The following is a 21,132-nucleotide window of genomic DNA, read 5'->3' on the forward strand; positions in this document are numbered from 1 at the left end:
CCTTAAAAAGCATACTCAAAACTGGCTGAGTTAAACAGCATAAACCATTCTGATCATCTGTTCAAAAGACTTCACAACATAATTTGTGTTCTTTAGTGTTTCCATTACCCTTCACAGCACTCAGTAACTTGGGAACTAACACACTTTATTATCTCTCATACAGCCCGTAAGTAAGATGCAAATAATGGATGAAATTCCACTGTTTAGAGGTAAAAGGTGTTGCTGTAACCAAGATAATTGGTCTCAATAATTTTCAACATTTTCAACATCTGGCATTTAATTCAACATACTGGACCAGCACATTTCATCTGACAAATAATACTTCTCTCTAGATCTTCCTTAGCTCATATTTTCCATATCCCTAGGTAGGCATTTTATATACATGTAACTTTCTAATGCATTACCAAATAACCTTAGAATGTGTTTCCAGTCTTGTTACCCAAAGTATGTTTTAACTCTCAGGAAACTACTAGATTCAGTGTCTCTCAGTTACCTGTTTTCCATATCAATCTCTCACAAAGCATACCATCCAACTCATGCCTCAACTTACATAAACCTGTTGGGTTTGGGGTCAAACACTGCATTTAATGCCTAGCATTAAGACATCCAAGACATTGCTTACAGACAAATCTCTGTGCCCAGAGTCCTGTTATTTGTAACTGGCCTCCACATTCAAGAGCCCAGAAGAAAGAGCATTTGAACACCATGAATAACAAGCAACATGGGTGAGAGGTGACTTGCAAAAGCAAAGGATTGCCAATTAGGTCCACTGCTTGCTTCAGATAAGTAAAATTAATTCATTATGTTTACATGAAGAAATTTACTTCTTTAGCTATTGTTTTCAGTCTGTGTTTTCACATAGCTTAATAACAACACAGGATCAGAACCACAGTTCACCTTGCTCAGATATACTGCTACAAGTGATTTATAAACAATAATTTACCAAACAACCATTAGAAGCCTTCTAAAAGCCTTTTATACTGGATATTCGGATGAACAGTTTCTCAAATGGATTCCTTGTAGAAAATGACTCAAGTATGGGAATTCCCTAACCTTGCTCATAATAAATAGTCCTATACCTAACTTAATGGCCATAAAGACATTTTAATGTTTTTACCAACCCCCTTTGCTTTTTATCTACCCTTATTTACAATAGGAAAACAGATTAAAAAGTTCTCCTGGTCTCTTTCTATAGGCATTCTTGTTTTCATCTGAATTGTTAAAATAAGCAGGTTTTATCAGCAAGCATGTTAACAACTTATCTTTTCACTCATTTTTGATACTATTATTTTTAAAGTTAAACATTACTACATCATACCTCTTCTACTCTCTTCCCATCCTCCTCACCAAAAAAACCAAAAGGAAGGTGTATTTGTATGTAGTATAGTCTATCACAGCACAAAACAGTTTTGAATTGTAGTATCTAGAATAAGGCCACAGAAGTTTTCTAAATCCATTAGGAATTCTTTCTTCAATCAGTTTGCTGCCTGATTGTACCAAAACAACCCCAAACAATCCACCTTACCGACCAAGTATCACCATCACATCCCTCTGACAGAGGAACATTTGGTCATAGCCTGGCAGCTTCTCTTAACATACTCAGATTGAGGCTTTGCTGTTTCCTACTTTGACTTGATTACTATTATTTTTCCTTTTTTTTTTTTTTTTTTTTTTACAGTTACTAGAGAGTCTATGCCTTTATTCCTAGAAAATGGCTTGTCCTTAAATAGATGCTTCTTATCACCTGTTTGATGTCCAAGACTTAAACAACCATAATTTAGTATCCCATGTTGTTTTATGGGTGCCTGACAAACTTCACTTGTTCTTTTAACTCTGTAACACCTTCAACCTCGTATGATCACAGTCCATGAATGGAAAAAAAATCTTGATATGTATTTTAACGTTTATGTGTTTTTCATTCTGTACAGCAGCTTACAGTTATGTGCTGCACATAGCTTTGAACAGCAAAATTTTATTATCTTTGTCCAACTTGTTTTGACAGTAAGATGAAAGAGTACAATATATGGGTGCAGAGGCAAGTGACCTAGAAGGAATACAGAGCCACTGTTTGATCATGCGAGTAGGTGGTTAGGAAAGCCACAGCTGACCTGAAGTTGAATTTGGCAATAGATGCCAAGATCAACAAGAAAGGATTCTGCAAAATTAGCAGCAGAAAGAAGACAAGAGAAAAATGCAGAATGGGGCAGAGAAATTGGTGATAAAGGATATGGAAAAAGCAGAAGTGTTGAATGCCTTCTTTGACTCAGTATTTACCAGGAAAGATCTCCCTCAGGCGTCCTAGGCCCCTGAGACTAGAGGGAAAGTCTGCAGCAAAGAAGCAGAGGAAGTTAGGGAGCTCTTAAACATGTCAGAGGAAAGTATGCATCCTTGTAGCAAAGGTGGCCAACCGTATTTTGCAATGCATTAGGAAAAGCGTCACCAGGAGGGTAATCCCAGTTGTGGGCTACTCAATAGAAGATAGATCCAGACTTCCTGGAGCAAGTCCAGCATTGAGCCACAAAGATGATTAAGGGACTGGAGCATGAGACACATAGGGAGATGGCAAGACAGGTGACACACTAGGGTCTAAACAAGAGAAAGCTCAGGGGAACTTAGCAATGAATGTAAAAATCCAGTGGGAGGGAATCACAGAACGTTAGGAGTTGGAAGGAGCCTCGAAAGATCTAGTCCAGCCCCCCTGCCAGAGCAGGATCACCTAGACTAAACCACACAGTAATGAGAAAGAGGGAGCCATAGCCTTCTCAGTAGCACCCACTGACAGGGCAAGAGGCCATTGGCAATTTTTCCCCAAACACAGGAAAACACTTCTTTACTGTGAGTGTGGTCAGGCAACAGGTCATCCAGAGCAGGTGCAGAAATTCTCAAAACCCATCTGGACACAGTCCTGGGAAACCTACTGTAGCTGACATTGCTTGAGCAGAGCAGTTGGACTAGATGGTCTCAAGAGGTGCTTTCCACAAAAACAACTCTGTGAAATTAAATAGTATCTTTCCTTAGGCCCTCACTTAAGTAAAGGTTTTGTCTGTTATCAGTAAAATTCAAAAGCACTTAAAAGCCAACATGTAGTGTGAATGGAAAAACAGATTTACCAAGTCAAAGGCCAAGTTACCTCACTTAAATGGTACCTTGGAAATAATTTCTATTCTTTTTTATCAATTATGGGTAGAGCAACTACATCCAAAAAAAAAAAAAAAGCAAAAATCTCCTGATAAATTCAAATTGTGAGATTACATGCACCAGTAAGCGTAAAGAACATTGTGGTAACCAGCCACTGACCAACCTAAAAATGTGCTTGAAGAGATTCTCAGCAAGCCCTGAATATAGCTGCCTTTTTGCTTGTCGTCTTCAGATATTTGCCCCACAAACATGATAAATACAACACAACAGACCAAAAAGCTATTTAGCTGCCATTAAATAACATCAATACCCAGTAACTAAAAAGCCAAAGGCATATATTCTTCAAATTCAGATGCATAGCAGGTTTGTAACTAAGATTTTAAACCAGTCTAAAAGCATGTGCAACTTCTGTGTTTAAATAGTGTTTATCAGTAGACTTTACATGCATGGATCCTTTCATTTCAGTGCTTGATTAAGAATTTGAGGCTAATTTTATTGGGGATTTTTAATAAGCAATTTTACAGACTGAAAATAGTTTTTAAATACATACAGTTCCTGATAAGTTTTTATCTGTTTTCTTTTCATTCTTCCCAGCATGTAAAAAGCACCTACAACTCTTCTACCATTTCAGTTACCAGGCGATAGACTAGCAAAGTAACATAAAACCTCCACGAGTACATAACCACACAATTCCGAAGACAGACATGCTTCAGGGTACTCAAGAACACTGAGGCTACCAGGATGGAAACCTGCAATATGTAAACTGATACAATAAAACTGGAAAAAAACAACCAAGCAGAGTTATCAAAAAGTCCACAGAGCAAAACGCAAGGAGACTTGCCAATCCCAGCTTCTTTAAAGTCAACAGCAACATGCCAGGCTGGCATGGTGACGCCACTACTTAACAATTTATAAGCTGTTGACATGGTTGCTGCCTCCCACTTTTTCTAGAGCTGTTTTTGAATTTAACAAACTCGCTAAGTCCTTCAGTTTATCTTAACTGGCATCAAAATAACATATTTCTATATAACCATATGAATTCTATGACAAGTTGACTGGAATAAAGGAAATCATGAACAGAAGTAATTGAAATTAAAAAATACCTGATATTGAACAGTACACTATGTGAGGAGCAATCTTTTTAATGTCTTCATAACCTAGGCCCATTTCAGCCAGTTTCCCAGGGAGGTAGTTCTCCACAAAAACATCACACACTGCTGCAAGCTTTAGAAAAGAAAAGAACGGGTAGAATTTGTTAATGAGCTTCCAGAAGTTCAATAAAATCCTCATGTAAATTAATCTCAACATCACACTAATCAAAATTGCTCCAGTTTTTCTGACAAAAGTCACAAACTTAGAGAGAGATTTTTTGGCATGTTACACTATGCATATCTGACAACTACATATTAGAGATGCTGTGGATCTAGAAAGAAGACTGTTGAATTCTTAAAGTGATTAGGAAAAAAAACCTGTAACTATACAACTAGTATAACATCAATTTCATGTTATAATTTCCCAAGACTTGATGAGCAATCACCACCTTTTCACCTGCACTTAGCTTGATAAAAAGGCAGGAGAAAATACATTTATCCTTCACATTTCCTCTACCTTAGAAATAGTTTTAGGAATTGTTTTTCATTTTAAAGTCTTTAATTCACAGTTCATATATAAATACTTCTCAACTTGGTAATACTACAGCCTTAGCTTAATTCAAGAGAAGAAATCAGTTACAACTTCTGTACTGCATTCCCTGGGTTTTTATAAGCTATCCAATTTACAGTGAAAGCACAGGATAATATTACTTAGGAGTTGTTGTCCATCTCATACTGAAGAACCATCATCTTCTAAAAGCCACAGAGGAAGAGAGCATGACATACTGTACTGTAACATAAAGAGGACCATATCTCTGGACTTAGCAACATACAAGGGATGATGGCAGTGCAAAGTGAGGACACAATGACTTGAGGCCAGTATACCAGTGTATATATTCTCAGAGAGAAACAAACGTGAATTTTTAATAAATCCTAGAAGTGCTGTGTCAGCTCTGCCACCAAAGATTTCATGATACTAGGAAGCAGTATTTAATGCATAAAAGCAGCAGTTTGTGCATAGTGCTTATTTTTAAGCTCTGTCAACTGAAATTTTACACCATGTCCTACAAATAATCTGAACATATCACTTGTATTTTAACCTCTACTAACAGAGTAATACAACACAGACCTGAATAGGAATACTGTATGTGCCAGACAGGTTCCATCATTTTTAAAGGTCAAATAACAAGGAACAAAGTTGTCACACAAGAGGAACAATTTCTGTAGCCCTTTTTTAGAATGTGACTCATTCATCAAAAAAAGCCTATCCATGTTATAACATAAGATAATATTCCAAATTACTATGTTTCTTTTCAAAATCTTTAGAAGGTAAATATATGGCTCCATAACAAATCAACTAGAAATGGTTCTATACAGCAAAGAGAAAAGGCATTGCAGTATTATTGGCTCATACATTCCTACGGTTTCCACATGAAATGTCTTTTACAGAGCTGACAGGGAAGGAAAACAGACAGAAGTATCAGACAACTTAATCTATTTCCATTCAATTCAATATTCTAAACCAAAAAAAGGCTACCAGATAAATTCCAATTACTGCAGGACACAAATGGTCTCACTGTGAAAACAGAGGCAATTGGAGCTTATACCAAAACAGTCACAGAAGCCAGCTCACCTTGTGTTGGTAACACAGGGCTAAAAAGGCAGTAGTAGCAGGTAGTAGGTCTTATGTTTCTCAATAGAGATGACAAAGCACAAGTTCCACAGAATGTGAAATATGATGCTTTTATTAGTTTTTTTCAAATGAAAAAAGTGGATCACCCTTAGAAGACCCTTACGTTCTGACCTCAAACACTGAAAGCAGGTGGCCTGACTGAAATGCCTCTATGCAAACGAGGAAAAGCTAAAGCCCATCTAAGGAACTTGAAGGGGCACAAGTCCATGGGACCTGACAAGATGCATCCACAGGTCCAGGGGAACTGACAGATGAAGTGACTATGCCACTCTCCATCATATTTGAGAAGTCATGGAAGTCTAGTGAAGTTACCACTGACTGGAAAATGGGAAACACAACCCCCATTTTCAAAAAAGGAAACAAAAAGTAAGACCCAGAGAACTACAGGTCAGTCAGTCTCACCTCTGTGCCTGGCAATATCATGCAGCAGATCCTCCTGGAAACTGTATTCGTGCACATGAAAAGTACAGAATGATTAGTGACAGCTAACATGGCTTCACTAAGGGCAAATCATACCTAACAAATCTGGTGGCATTCTATGATGGGGCTACAGCACTGGTGAGAAAGGAAAGAGTGACAGACATCATCTACCTGGACTTATACCACAGTGTTTGACACTTTCCCACAGAATAGCCTTGTCTCGAAACTGGAGATATGGGGATTCGACAGGCAGACCACTCGGTGGATAAAGAATTGGCTGGACAATTGCACTCAAAGAATTGTGGTCATTAGCTCAATTTCCAAATGGAAACCAGTGACAAGCAGCATTCCTCAAAGGTCAGTACTCGGACCAGTACTGTTTAGCATCTTTGTTGGAAACATAAACAGTGAGAATAACTGAAACCTCAGGAAGTTTGTCAACATCACCAAGCGCTGTGGTGCAGTCAAGACATGGAGGGAAGGGATGCCATCCAGAAGGACCTGGACAGTCTTGAGAGGTGGGCCTATGCAAACCTCATGAAATTCAACAAGACCAAGTCCTGCACATCAGTTGGCATAATCCCAAGCATAACTACAGGCTGTGTGAAGAATGGATTGAGAGCAGCCCTCAGGAGGACTTGAGAGTGTTGACTGATGTAAAGCTCGACATGAGCTGGCAATGGGTGCTTGCAGACCAGAAAGCCAACTGTATCCTGGGCTGCATCAAAACCAGCATGACCAGCATGTCAGCGGAGGGGATTCTGCTCCTTTGCTGTGGTGAGACCCCATCTGGAGTGCTACATTCAGCTCTGGGGTCCCCTGTACAAGGAAGACATGGACTGTTGGAGCGAGTCCAGAGAATGGCCACAAAAACAATCAGAGAGCTGGAACGCCTCCGCTATAAAGACATGCTGAGAGAGTCTGGGCTGTTCAGCCTGGAGAATGGAAGGCTGCAGGAAGGCCTTATTACAGCCTTCCAGTACTTGAGGGGGGCCTGTACAAAAAGCTGGAAAGAGGCTGTTTATCAAGGAGTGTAGCGATGGGACAAGGGGTATCGAATTTTTAAACTAAAAGAGAGTAGATTTGGACCAGATATAAGGGGGAAAAAATTATGATTTTATGAAACAGGCTGCCCAGAGAAGTTGTGGCTGCCCCCTCCCCAGAAGCATTCAAGGTAAGGTTGGATAGGGCTTTGGGCAACCTGGTCTGGTAGAGGGTGTCACTGCCTATGGAAGGGGGCTGTGACCAGATGATTTCTGAGGTCCCTTCCAACACAAACCATTTTATGATTCTCTGAAAAAGAAATAAGTATTTCAGTTTGGCCTATAGGACAGTATTTCAGGAAGATGCACAGCAACTGAAGGGATGAACACACTGCAACACTTGAAAACCTGCAAATACTGGAGCCCAGTATCTCCTCTTCGTAAACTGCTTCTTCGCTATGAAGCTTCTAGTGAAGCACATACTGAAGTAGTATAGATCAGGATCAAATATATCCAAAAGCACAGAGTACAGAGGCTATATACTGTAATGTATTAAATTTACTGCAAACATACATATTTTTTTAATTATCAGATATCAAATTAGTACTTTAAATGCAGCATTTGATCTTAATTACTCTGGATCAAAAAAATACCATAAAAGCAGTTTGCATGCATCAAAACCTACCTCTCTTATTAGCTTTGCTCCTTTTGAATACTTCATATTGATAGCTATACTCTGTGGACAAAAAAAAAAAAATTTAACAGTAATTTACGTGAAAGCTGTCCTGACAGTTATCAGGCTCTTCTAAACATAACCAACACTCAAGTTTCACACTACAGCTAAATCAAATAAGTAAGTTTTACACACATCCCACCTCAACCTGCAAAACAAAACTAGATCTGTTGGCTAAGCAAGCTGACCCACCTCACCAATGGATCAGGTAAGCACCAAAACAAATCTGACAGATGCACAGCTGAGAGCTGCACTGAAGTCTGTTCACTGCATGTCTGCACAGCACCTATGACTGCTAAGTGCACATGGGGACACTAGAAACATTTCTTTTAATGGCAACAAGCCATTAAACAGCTCAGACATGTCATGAAATTTCACTTTAATCATGAAGTTTCAGAAGTTCCCTTTAGTCAACCTAACTGTGGTATGATGCCCAGTCTTCTCCAGCATCAGCTGCCAGCTGATGCACCAAAAAACCCTCATTCTTCAAATAAAATAACTCTCACTTTCAGCAGAGTTCTTTTTCAGTTGATTTGCACCAGTACCTGAGGACTGGAAGGACCACTCCTGCTTTTGGAATATGCCTGAGCTGACCACAGCACCATACCAGAGGCTTGTAGCCTTTTCTATTCAAAATATCCATCATAACTTAAGGTCATTGTAACTATTCATCCATTGTACACATGTTATCTGTTCACTTGTAATTAGAGAAAACAGCCTGATGTTCAATACAGTGCTTCATTTACCTTTTTATTCCTATTGACACTGAGAAAATAAACACTTTCTGTTCCAGCAAAAGGTGGACCCCAGGCTCTTGTATCATCACCAGCTCCTGAAAGAAATATCATCACATTTTCATAGCTGTCCAAGGTTACACTTAAAACAAAAAAAAGAATAAAAAGGTTTTCTCTGAGGTAATATTTAAACTCCCTGAGCTTCATCTAGCAGACAGGACAAAAATTAGTGTAATATACATATTTTAGGATATTAATGTAAAAAAAAAATATGTGACTAACTGGACACAGAGCTCACTAGTACTGGGATTACTTTCCAGTTTTAAAATTCAAATACACAGCCACACACCACCAAGGTTTTTAAGGGGTTTTTGGATGGTTTTGTTTCTGGGGTGGTTTCTTAAGGGTTTTTTGTTTGGACTTTTCTTTTTTGTACGTTTTTAGCTTAAAAGCAGAGCTACAATGCCATTCCTATAGGCAATCCAGAAGAATGTAGAAGCTCCTGACCTGCACCTAGCCCCATGATGCACATGGTCAGCAAGTTATTCCTGAAACACTCTGGACGTAACATCAAGATACCACTGATTAGCAACAACTTGTGAGGCTGCATGCTGCAGAGCACCAATAAAAAGAAGCTAGTTGATGCAATCCTTCACCTTCCAGAAATGTTCTTGCCTTACAGAAAACCAAGGTGCCATTAAAGCTTCTGCAGATACTGATATCACTGTATCATTTACACTTAATTTCCAGTTTTAAACCCTTCTTAAATGTCAAATACTAGCAATTAATTTTAATTAGAAGTAAATCTAAATTTAAATTAAGATATAATCATCTTCTCAAGTGCTAGCAAGCAAGCACATTCTATTTCTACATCTAGATTTGACACTAACATGGATACCGAAACAAGATAAAGGACCTTCGGTCTTAACACAATACAGCCACCACCATAATTCTGCTAAACGCTATGGCAACATAAAGTCTTCAACCTTTTAAGATCAACTGTAGAAGCTATACAAACATATAAATTATTTATCAACATTTGTACTATTTAGTCTCAGAGAAGGAAGCCTGGAGGAGAAAAAATAATCTAATCTCTTTTCTGTATTTTACCACTTCAAGCTATTCAAACAAAATATTTGGTAATACTTTCCACATATGACACTAGTGTGGCTGCTATCCTTTATGGATTAACACTCCTCTGAAAGTAGGCGCCCTCTCAAAGAAAGAGCTGATTACTCACTTTCTAAAAGGTTTGAAATTCTGAATTCTCAGGCTATCCTTCTCCTTGAATCATAAAGCAAAACTCCTGACTGCTGGAATGAAAACTTCCAAAACTGTTGCTTTGCACTTGGTCACTGACATTGTTCCATTCCCACTAACTAGATACTTGGAATAACACTGCTGACAGCCTCAGCACTTTGTACAAATTTGATGCAGCTTCCGCCCTGTCACAAAAGTGAAGACATTTCAAATAACAGTGAGTGGTTAAGGATGGCTCATCTGTTGATGTGAGAAAACTTTTGCTAGACGCTCAATATTTTGTTAAATGTTCAAATATTTAGTATTTTCTATTTGAAATAGAATATATGGAATGTAATGTTTTGGTATCTCACATGTGTAATTACCTCCATCAAAACAAATAATATCAAAAGAGAGAAACTTAAAACATGGAAACTTATAGAAGCAACAAATGCATGACATGATGTGCAGCTGCTACGGCATAACTGCATGCCTCAAATGCATAATGAAGTATAAAACTGAAAGCCAAATGCAGAGAGTTTTTGTAAAAAAAGAGCCAAATACCATGCAGTTTGTTACTCTTCTTGTATGGGGTTACAAACTTAAAAGTGTAGCTATTCCATAAGAATGAAGCATTTTTTACCAATACCCAATCCTCAACAACTTCTTGCACAGGAAATGCACGTGCCAAGTGGAAAAAGAAAACCTGTGTTAAGTTAAAAACTGTGTTAATCTAAAACACATATAAAATAAAATAAACCCTATTTATGAAGCTAATTGCCTAAAGTCAACTCAGAAGGAGCTACACAGCTCTCTGCATCTGAAAATAAACACTTGAAGCTTATTAACCTCAGACATTTTCAGCACTAGTGTGAAGATTTTAACACAAATTCAGAAATCTCCCTTTTCAAATTAAGTCCCATTTTCACATATAGAGGAATATCAGATCCTGAACTTTTAAAAATACAGCTGTCTCACACAGAACGTAAGTTCTGTTCACTTTGCACAATTCCAAAGAAAATTAAAACATTTCTCCACCAAGGTAATTAACGACCTGAAACTGTACTGGAGTATTAGAATTATTCTCAGGAGGAAGTTGACATAGTATGCCAATATCATTTTATACTCTATCAGTCAAAGTGCTTGCCACCCCCACTAGATCTGCATAACAAACAACATGTATATTTTAAATGCTTATATTAGCTCTCTTCCTTGCAACAATAAAAAGGAAAATAGAAGGTAGAGTTTCAATTTCCAAAATTAAAGTGTCTGTTATTTTACCAGTATTCTAATCCTGAGTAGTAAGATGGGTTCCTATTTAAAATTATCTCGGGTGTTTTGGCTCAGAGGGAACTGTGCTGAAGATTCTGAATTCCTAAATGGGAAGAACACGTTTTCCATAACTCTTATGTAACTAACTGCTGGGAGGATTTGTACGTTCATTAAATTTTGCATGTCAAACACTACAGTTAAAACTTGCTTTTAACCCTCTCACCACATTACAAAAAGCACCACTGTGGTGGCTTGACCATGGCTGGAGGTGCCCACCAAAGCTCCTCTATCACTCCCCCTCCTCAGCTGGACAGGGGAGAGAAAAATATAAGGAAAGGCCCGTGGGTTGAGAGAAGGACAGGGAGAAATCATTCAGCAATTAGCAAAAGAGACAAAACAGGCTCAACTTAGAAAAAAAAAATCACCTAATTTATTACCCAGGCAAAACAGAGTAGAGCAGTGAGAAATAAACGAAAATCTTTAAAAACCTCCCCCCCCACACCTCTCCTTCCCATGCTTAACTTTACTCCCAAATGCCACCTCTCAATCCCCTGAGCACAGCACATAGGGACAGGGAACCAGGGTTGCAGTCAGTTCATCACACAGTCTTTCTGCTGCTCCTTCCCTCTCAGGGGGAGGACTCCTCACACTCTTCCCGCTGCTCCAGCACACGGTTGCTCTCAAAGGAGACAGTCCTCCACAAAATTCTCCAGTGTGAGTCCTTCCCACAGGCTACAGTTCTTCATGAATTGATCTAGCATGGGTCTCTTCCACAGGGTACAGATCTTCAGGCCCAGACTGCTCCAGCATGGTTCCCCCACAGCGTCACAAGTCCCCCAGCAAACCTGCTCTGGTGTGGGTCCCTCTCTCCATAGGTCCATAGGTCCAGCCAGGAGCTTACTCCAGCGCAGGTTTTCAACAGGGTCACAGCCTTCTTCAGGTGTCTTTACCTGCTCCATCATGGGTGTGGTGGTTTAGCCCTGGCTGGAGGCCAGATGCCCACCAAAATCAGTCTATTACTCCCCTTCTTAGTTGGACAGGGGAGAAAACATCTATTAAGAGGCTCAGCAGACAAAATAAGGACAGGGAGAGATCATTCTTTCAGCAATGACATGGGCAAAACAGACTCAACACAAATTGAAGAGAGAAACTACCTAATTTATTACACTACACTACAAAGAACAGTGAAAAACTGGAGTTGAGAGCGTGACCAGATCTTAAAACACTTTCCCCCCACCACTCCCTTCTTAGAAGGCTTTAGTCAGGATTTTGCTCCCTTCTTCCCCCCTGTTCACAGTAGAGGGGGTCGGGGACTGGGGAAGATGGGGTTCTCAGTAGCACCTTCCCCCCACCCCTCCATTCTAAGCAGACTTCCCTTTAGCCGTGATCTTGCTGCCTTCTTCCCCCTGCTCGCAGTACAGGGGGGGAGGGACTGGGAAATAATGGGGTCCTCGGTTACTTCTTCATGAGCTCTTTTCCTCTTTCAGATCTTAAAACACCTCTAACCTCCCCCACACACACACTCCCCCACTCCCTTTTTAGCAGACTTCACTCTATTCATGATTTCACTCCCTTCTTCCCCCCGCCCCCGGCCCCGATCACAGCACAGGGGGACAGGGACTGTGAGATGAGGGCTTCAGTCAGTCCCTTGCAAGTTGGTTTCCTATTCGGGCGGGGATGGGGGGGCCGTGGGGGGCGGTGGGGAGGGGAGGAGGGCATTCATTCCACACCTTCCCCCTGCTGCACCGTGGGGTCTCACCCACAGGAGGCAGTCCTCCACGAACTTCTCCGACATGAATCCTTTCCCACAGGGCTTTATCTCTTTATCACAGTGTCTCATCAGTCCCAGTCCCGCACAGGATTCCAAGCCTTCCCCCAGCAAACCTGTTCCGACACAAATATTTCTCTCTCATCTCTTTGTGATTCTCCTCATGGCTGCAAGTGCTGGCAGGGGCTTGTTCCAACGTCTTCTCTATGTCTCCACCTGCTCCATCCAGCGTGGAGCCCCTCCACGGGCTGCAGGTGGGGTCTCGGCCTTTTCCATGGGTTTCTCCACGGGCTGCAGGGCCATCTTTCTCTCCGGCACCTGGGCCGCCTCCTCTCCCGCCCTGTTCCGGCCTTGGTGTCTGCACAGCTCGTTACATCTTCTCACTCCCTCCTCCGGTGGCAAAATGCAGCTGCTTCTGGGTTGTTTTCTCCTATATGTGATTCTCAGAGGCGCTCGACTATCTCTTGGGCCGCAACTTTGGCCTTGAATTGCTCATTGTTTATAGTTCAGGCTGGCGGAAAACTGTAACATCTGCTTAAAGAAACCGTCTCAGCAGCACAGCCTCACAAAACTGCAACAATGGGGTTCTCCAAAGGCTGCAGTCAGGTAGAATCTCTGAGCTCTATCATCCTCCCTGGGCTGCAGGGTTACAGCCAGCCAGCCTCACCATGGTCTTCTCCAGAGGCTGCAGGGGAATCTCTGCCCCGGCAACTGGAGCGCTTCCTCCCCCTCCTTCTTCACTGATCTTGGTACCTGCAAAAGTTTCTCACATCTTTTCACTCCTCCCTCTGGTTGCAAAAGCTGCTGCTAGGTTGGTTTGGCTTGTTTCTTCCTTATCCCAAGGGCACTACCACCATCACTGATGAGCTTGGCTTTGGCTAGCAGCAGGTCTGTCTTGGAGCCGGCTGGCGTTTGCTCTATTGGACGCTGAGGAAAGTTCTCACAGAAGCCAGCCCCCCAGCACCACATCCCACCCCCACTACTAAACTTTGTCACACAAACCCAAAACAACCATGAAACTAAGCATTCACAAGCCAAATTTAAAACTTAAGCAAAGTCCATACAATTCAAACAACATCAACATATTACATTTGAGAGATGGAATAAGGCACTTTAAGTGATGACTCAGTACTGGTTTGTACATTAAAATCTGAAAGAGTTACCTGAATTTACAACACTCTCACACTCTTTTCTAAACAGACACAGACTACTTCTAATCAAGACACACATACACAGAGCATAGTGTTAAACTGCAAGCAAACAGATCATACACGTGTAACACACAAGCACACCATAACCAAATAAACCTTTCTAAACATTTCCAAAAGTTTTCAATCTTGCATTCTCAGTCTGGTGTTACTTTAAATACACAAACAACTATTTGTTAAACTACCCCACATTCTTAGTATTTCTAAAATAGATATATTAAAAAAAAAAACTTTACCTGGTCTTTCCACTTTGATAACTTCAGCCCCTAGATCTCCTAAATTCATTGTGGCAAAGGGCCCTGCAAGCACCCTGTAATATTTAAAAAAAAAAAGAAAAACTAAGAAAACTATTTTTATCAGAACATTTGCATCTAGACAGACTGTTCCAAGTTACAGACAAAACACAAACCTTGTTAAATCAAGAATTTTCACACCATCCAATGGCTTTATATTACTAGCACCTGACAAGAAAGAGAAAACAGCAACTTAATCTTGATTTTTTCATTATTTTGTAAGGTGTTTCTCACTTGTAGTCTGAAACACTGGTTTTACGACACTGTGTCATCATCTTCCTCCGTAAATAAAGGATAACAAGCCTTTCTGCACTGGTAGGGTATTGGAGCCTTAGTAAAACCTTTCCAAGTTGGAAAACCTCATGGTTAACATTGCAGAACCTAAACACCTAGCAGTACTACAACGAAGCTACTTTTTAAAGGTTTCTGTATGTGCCTTCCACAAACAAACATTTAAAGACTAATCTGAAGATCCACAAGCATAGCAAGCATCAGAATTATACAGACCAATGGGCAGCAGACCAATATGAAGCATAGGATGTATCTTCACAAAGTGTTTGTACCTGTGTAGACCCACGCATTTTCATCATACATGAAAAAGAGTATTTGCATTAAAAAAAAAAGTTGTAAAACTGAAGGCAATGTATGAACTACAGAAAGACGTTTTCTGTCTTCAATTTTCTATGGCAGCCGCACATTTAAGACAACTACTAAGTCACAATGCTTTCCTCCTTTCCCTCACCCTTTCTAACCTGATTAGCGCCAAGAAATAACAATAGTGGCAATAAGCATCACAGATAGAGCAACCTCATGGATTAGACCACAAATTTGCCAACTATCTCTTGGATCACTCTGAGTTCTCTTCTGCAAACTCAGTGTCTTTAATCACAGGCTGGGTATGCAAACACTTTGCCACCCTATGTGGATAGCAGTTTCATCGCTACCTGTAAGGCTGTCTCATATCACAAAAAATCAAACAATTCCACACACACACACAAGCAACCCCAAAAAAGTCACACAATACTACCTTGTAGTAAGCATCTCTTCCTAGCATTATTCCAGGTAAGGGAAAGCTGTAAAATGAGGGGGGAAGGGGGAACATGTGGGTTGCTCCCATACCAATTAATTCAAGCACAGGCTTCCTTGGAGAACAGGAAGGAGAAGAGGACCACAGTCCCTCAATGTGTGCAGAGCAGTGTGCTTTGTCTCCCAAGCCAGGCAGCAGTGAATGCCTTAGTCAATTGCTCCACACTCCCTCCATCAGACCTGATGCCACCCTTCAGTCACACTATAACTCTCCCTCCTTCCTGACTGTATATATAGCAAGGAAGCGATGGAGGGAAGAGGGAGATAAGAAAGCTAAAGAGAGATATGAAGTACATTGGGAATTCAAGGCTTTTGCTGAAACGCTTTCATTCACTGTACTGCTCTCAATGAGAAGGCTTGCAACTCATTCTTCATCTTCAAGACATTTTCCACAATTATTACCAATCACTCCAGAGGGATTTGAGCTTAACAGGATTTCATTTTTAATATGTAGGCCAAGCAGCACGTTGAAAACATGTTTATCTAGAAGCAGCCAGGTATTTTTCACATTTCAAAGCTTTTTTTTTTAGGAAAACTCAGGCTGCCACCTCTCTTCAGATCCGCACTCATCAGTGCAAGTTCCAGGCATTTGAAAACACTGGCACTAGTGCCATGTAAACACCACAGATTTCTCCAGCATAAACTCAATTTTATCAAGTTGGCTCTACTTGAGCAAACACTTAAGCATATGCTTGTCTGTTAAGGAACAGAGTGCAACATTTGCTTCTCAATGGCATTACTCCTGTTTACAGAAAATACATAAACAACAGCTTTACTGAAGAGCACAGCGCTACCTCCCTCCCCCCCACCCCCGCCAAAAAAAAACATCACATTAGTTAACAAAATGGTCCACCTTCCTCTATTCTTTCCACACCTTTCAGAGCTTCACTTTCTTACTCAATCACTCAGTTATTCTCCTCCTGAGCCAGCATTGAGCACTACTCGTATTGCTCACAGATACGTTACCAGAACAGCAGTATTTCAGATCCAACAATTTCTCTACCTGTGGCTAACTGACTTTCGGGAATCCACAAAGATATTTAAAGAAGCCTATAAAGTGTTAAGAGTAGCCTGTAAATATCCAATTATGGATAACTGAGACTGATGAACCCTTATAATCATCTCATCATTCACATTTTGGCAATATCTAACACTCCTCTGCAGTTGGACCAGGAGAGTACAGAGAGTACAGAGTACCTTGTTTCAGAGATGGTCAGACCATTGTGAATTATTTCTTTTTAGTGATGATGTCCACAATGATGGAAGAAATGCAAGAAATAAGAGACATCAAAAGCTTGCTTTTGAAAATCTGAGGAACGAGACCTGTTAGCCTTTTCAAGTGGAAGAGCACAGATATTTACAAGAGAAAGCTTGTATGACCTAGGTTTGCATTCAAGCAAGACACTTACTTGTTACAACTACAACAGAAAGCCTATCAGTGAGACAGCAGTTCTGGTATACTGATCTGGAGTACCAGAGTACTACCTACCCCTTACTACAGGGACAAAAAGGAACAAAACCACACCACAAACCGATGAAATCAGTATTGACCAGAAGCATCACCTGTTTTCCCCCTCTCCCCAGGTTAGCTTCCTATCAGGCATATACCCAAAGTTAACCCGAGGTCAACAGGATATATTCTCTAAAATTCACACTCACATTTTCTGTTGTATATTTTGCTTTTAATAATTTTAATAACTCCAAGATTGAAAGAAAATGCCGCTCTCCCAGCTGTTAACTGTATCTTAAATGTAAACTTTTTATTCTCATGCTGTCTGAATTGACTGTAAATTACACAGCAGTATGTATCACTTTGGTGACAAATAAGCAGATCCACTTGCTCTCAACATGATTTAAACCCTTTAGTCCAACTCAGTAGGCTGACCCACGGTTAGTCTAAAGAGCATTCTACAGCACAGAATCTTCACCTCTCACTTCCAGTAAAAGCTTTCTTTTGCACCTGGGGCAGAAGGCACTGAGGTTTGCATCTACACAAATTAACCGTAAACAGGTTCAAACTACGCTTATGGTCTCCACTTTGACTGCGCTGCCAGCGCGCCGAACGCACACACACAGTTACCGGCCCGGTAATTCCCCATCGGTAGGTGCGCTCCAAGCAAAGACGCACTTGGTACATTCATCTCTGGGGTGCTGAACTCCTCTGTCGTCTTTCTAATGCAACCAACACACCGTTAATATTTTCCTATGTTATTAAATAACAGAGAAAAACGGCAAGCCAGGGGAAAATTACTTCATCGTAACTTGGTTTTATTTTTTCATTGAAAAATAAATAAATTTTAAAATACCCGCCAAGCAAATAAGACAATACAGCAAAAGACAACCAAATGGAAGAAGTTAGGCATGTAACCTTGAGAACACCAGGCCTAGAACTAGACGGCAGGCACTCTCCCCCCCGTCCCCGGCCCTCCTCTCCCCCGTTATTAGCGGGAGCTGCCCCGCTGCCCGCCAGAGCCGCGCCAGAGCGGCCGGCAGCGCGGCGCCGCTGCCGTCCAAAGTCCATTGCGGTGGCACTCAGCGAAGCCCCGCAGCCCTGCGAGGGGAGAAGCAGCGGACCGAGGCCAGGGAAGTGGCCACGCTGCCCCTAAACGTGACTGCGAGGTTACCCCGTTCGCGACCCAGCCGGCTCGCCCGCAGCCCCCCAACCTCGCGTTGGCGCCACGGGCCCCGCAGCGCCGGGGAAGGAAAGGCCGGGGGCAAGGGAGCGCGGCAGGGCTGGTAGCGGGCTCAGCAATCGGCTGCCGGCGCGGCGCAGCCCCGTTCTCCCCCACGAGGAGGCCACGGGGCCGGGCCGTGGTGCTGCGACGGTGGGGGGACGCAGCAGCCCCCCAAGGCGCTTAACGCCCCTCCCCAACGGCTCCGACCCCTGCGCCCCAGCTGCTCAAGCAGAGTGGCTCTGCCTCGGAGCCCTGGCAGGACTTAACGGGCGCGGGGCCCCAACGAGGCAAGGAAGGGAGGAAAGGAGAGGCTGAAGAGACGGAGGGGAAGGAGGGCGCGGCGCGGCTACCTGCCGGGGGAGCGCCTCCACCCCGCGCCCCGCCGCCGGTGCTAGGGGAAGCGGCGCTCAGGGCTTTAGGGCAGTGCAGCGAGGAGCTGTCTCCGGTAGCTGCGGGCCACCAGCTCCTCCACAGCCCACCACCAAACCGGCGGCTCCTCCATCCCAGCCCGGCGCGTTGCATCTTCACCCGGCCACTCGAAGCAACCCCGAGCGAGCGCCCCAGCGAGCGTCGCGAAAAAACGCGCGCGCTCCACCACCACGCCCCTCTCACACCCAAGTAGAGCGTTAAATTGTTCCCGGGTTGGGGCGGCGCGCATGCGCGGGGCGTGGCCTGCGCGCCGAGGCTGACCCCGGCTTTTTGCTGCCGTGAGTTCGGTTCCCTCCTACAACGGCGGCAGAGGTAGGGGGCGGTTGGTCTCTCCTGTGAAGTATTCTCGGCTAAAAGACTGCTTTTCTCGGTCCTCGTAGTCTGCGGGACGCGGGTGGCCGGGTTTTATGGAGCAGGGGTGTGTCCTGCAGACGCCGCAGCAGTCATTCCAGCTGCGTGTCAAAGGACTCGGTGCTTATTCAACACACGCTTCAGGGGGTTGGTTTGCTGCAGCATCTTGTTCCTCAGCAAGCCAAATTCGTGCTTCCACGAGGTGGGATAAAAATAAAAACCACCACCCTCCCCCCACCCCCACCGACGTGTTTCCACCCTTACAAGGCAGACATTGGCGCTGGGCGCCATTAAGCCCCCTCACTAGCACGAGGTGGATCCCTGGTCTCAGCTCTGTTTCCTGAAAGGTGTGATACTGCTTACACTGCGAAGTCACGGCTGCAAGTCATACGTAGCTACGGAAGGTTAACTTCAATTGACCTTTAAGCGGTTCTGCCCTGAGCAAAGTACTTTCAGGCTATTTTTAGTTCCTCTTAGGACAGAGTGGATGGCCTGTGACATCGTGATGTCACCCTGCTCTGCAACAGGATGAAAAAGCTCACACAGAGGTTCGGCATGTCTCTGTGAGAAACACACTGTGGGGATAAGAAGACAGCTGCGCCTCGGGAATAGCTGAAACCTCTGAACACTTGAAAGCGACGAGCATTATGAACAGCACAGTCTTAAGGTGTGTTAACTGAACCTTCACTGCTGGAAAATGAGTGCACTCTTAAGGTTTGCATGTCAGACGTCTGTCCAGAATGCTGAGGAAGAACACAAGAAAAAAAAATCTCCCAAGCAATGCATTCTTTGACTGGGACACATGTAATGACCTGTAATGTAATGGAACCTGTAATGACACGTTACAATGTGGATGCTTAAAGCTCAAGAAGCAACTAGGATTTCTCAACAACATACACGTCAGCAACACTATCCCAGTGTAACAACATGCATGTAACAATAGATACTTCTAATTCTTTTAACATGTAAAGGATTTAAATTAAATGAAGACATCCTTTTCTGGATTAATACTGATCAGAGAGATAACTGATACTTACACTGATAAACTGTCTTACGTAGACATGGCATTCCTTGTGGGCTTAATAATTATAGAAAATTTGCCTTCTACCATAGCTAGAAATAGCTAATGCTTTTCTAAAATAGTAAAGCTTTTTTGCTAATAGCAAAACTTTTTTGCTAATCCTTTACTAAGCTAGTAAAGGATTAGCAAAAAAATTAAGTGACCAGGTTTAGTCTCTCTCCATTTCAAAATTGCAAGGATGTTGCTCTGTGTAAAGGAGGTGTAAAAAAAGAGTGGAAAGCTGAGTTCACTGAGATCGGAAACTGATTTGCTAAAGAAAAACCCACACTAAAAAAGCCCCAAAACAAAACCTCACAGACGAGCTGCTTAAAACCAAAGAAAAGTAAGACTGATACATAAACCAGGGATATCAGGCATTGGAACAAGCTGCCCAGGGAGGCGGTTGAGTCACCAACCCTGGATGCATTTAATCAAAAGGGTAGATGAGATACTTAGGGATATGGTTTAGCATAGGAAAGGTATGGTTGGACTCGGTGATCTCAATGGTTTTTTCCAACCTTGTGATTCTGTGATTCTGTGAAACATCCTGCTTATTTTATTGCCATGTCCTAAAAAAAAAAAAACAGTGCTGTTCTTTTGCACTGATGGATATAATAATTTAAAAATATGTTTAATATTTTTCACTGAGCTTTTGAGGATTTGCATTACCATAACTGAGACCAGAGCAGGGATATTAATAAATAACATTGTGAAACTGATCTTAAGTCGCTACATACAAAGCAGTCCTCCAAGAGACCATTTTCCCATGGGTTTCTATGTGTAGGTCTCATTGCTGGAGCTACCACTCTACTGAAGAGTCGCTGGCAGCCTCAGTGGATTTTAAGAACCCCTTTACATTCAAGTGCTCTTTAGATATATAACGTACTTAGTATTTGGAGCCCTATATATTAAAAAACCCCACTACACTGGGAGCACGAATAAGCGTACCCGAATCACAG

The 21,132-nt window shown here is 42.2% G+C and overlaps 1 protein-coding gene across 1 annotated transcript in view; it reads right to left on the minus strand.

Annotated features, from left to right (window-relative positions):
- Positions 1–18,855, minus strand: part of SUGCT (succinyl-CoA:glutarate-CoA transferase) — a gene marked incomplete at both ends in the record, with an annotated part of 338,773 nt that extends 319,918 nt beyond the window's left edge. Inside the window, 6 exons of the mRNA XM_084279851.1 lie at positions 4,242–4,362; positions 8,011–8,061; positions 8,805–8,890; positions 14,516–14,589; positions 14,689–14,740; positions 18,684–18,855. Coding sequence (XP_084135977.1) covers positions 4,242–4,362; positions 8,011–8,061; positions 8,805–8,890; positions 14,516–14,589; positions 14,689–14,740; positions 18,684–18,855 — 556 coding nt within the window. The remainder of the gene's footprint in view (positions 1–4,241; positions 4,363–8,010; positions 8,062–8,804; positions 8,891–14,515; positions 14,590–14,688; positions 14,741–18,683) is intronic.
- Between the last annotated feature and the right edge of the window lie 2,277 nt (positions 18,856–21,132).

This window comes from Gallinula chloropus (assembly GCF_964237585.1).
Source record: "Gallinula chloropus genome assembly, chromosome: 2".
Lineage (NCBI taxonomy): Eukaryota > Metazoa > Chordata > Aves > Gruiformes > Rallidae > Gallinula > Gallinula chloropus.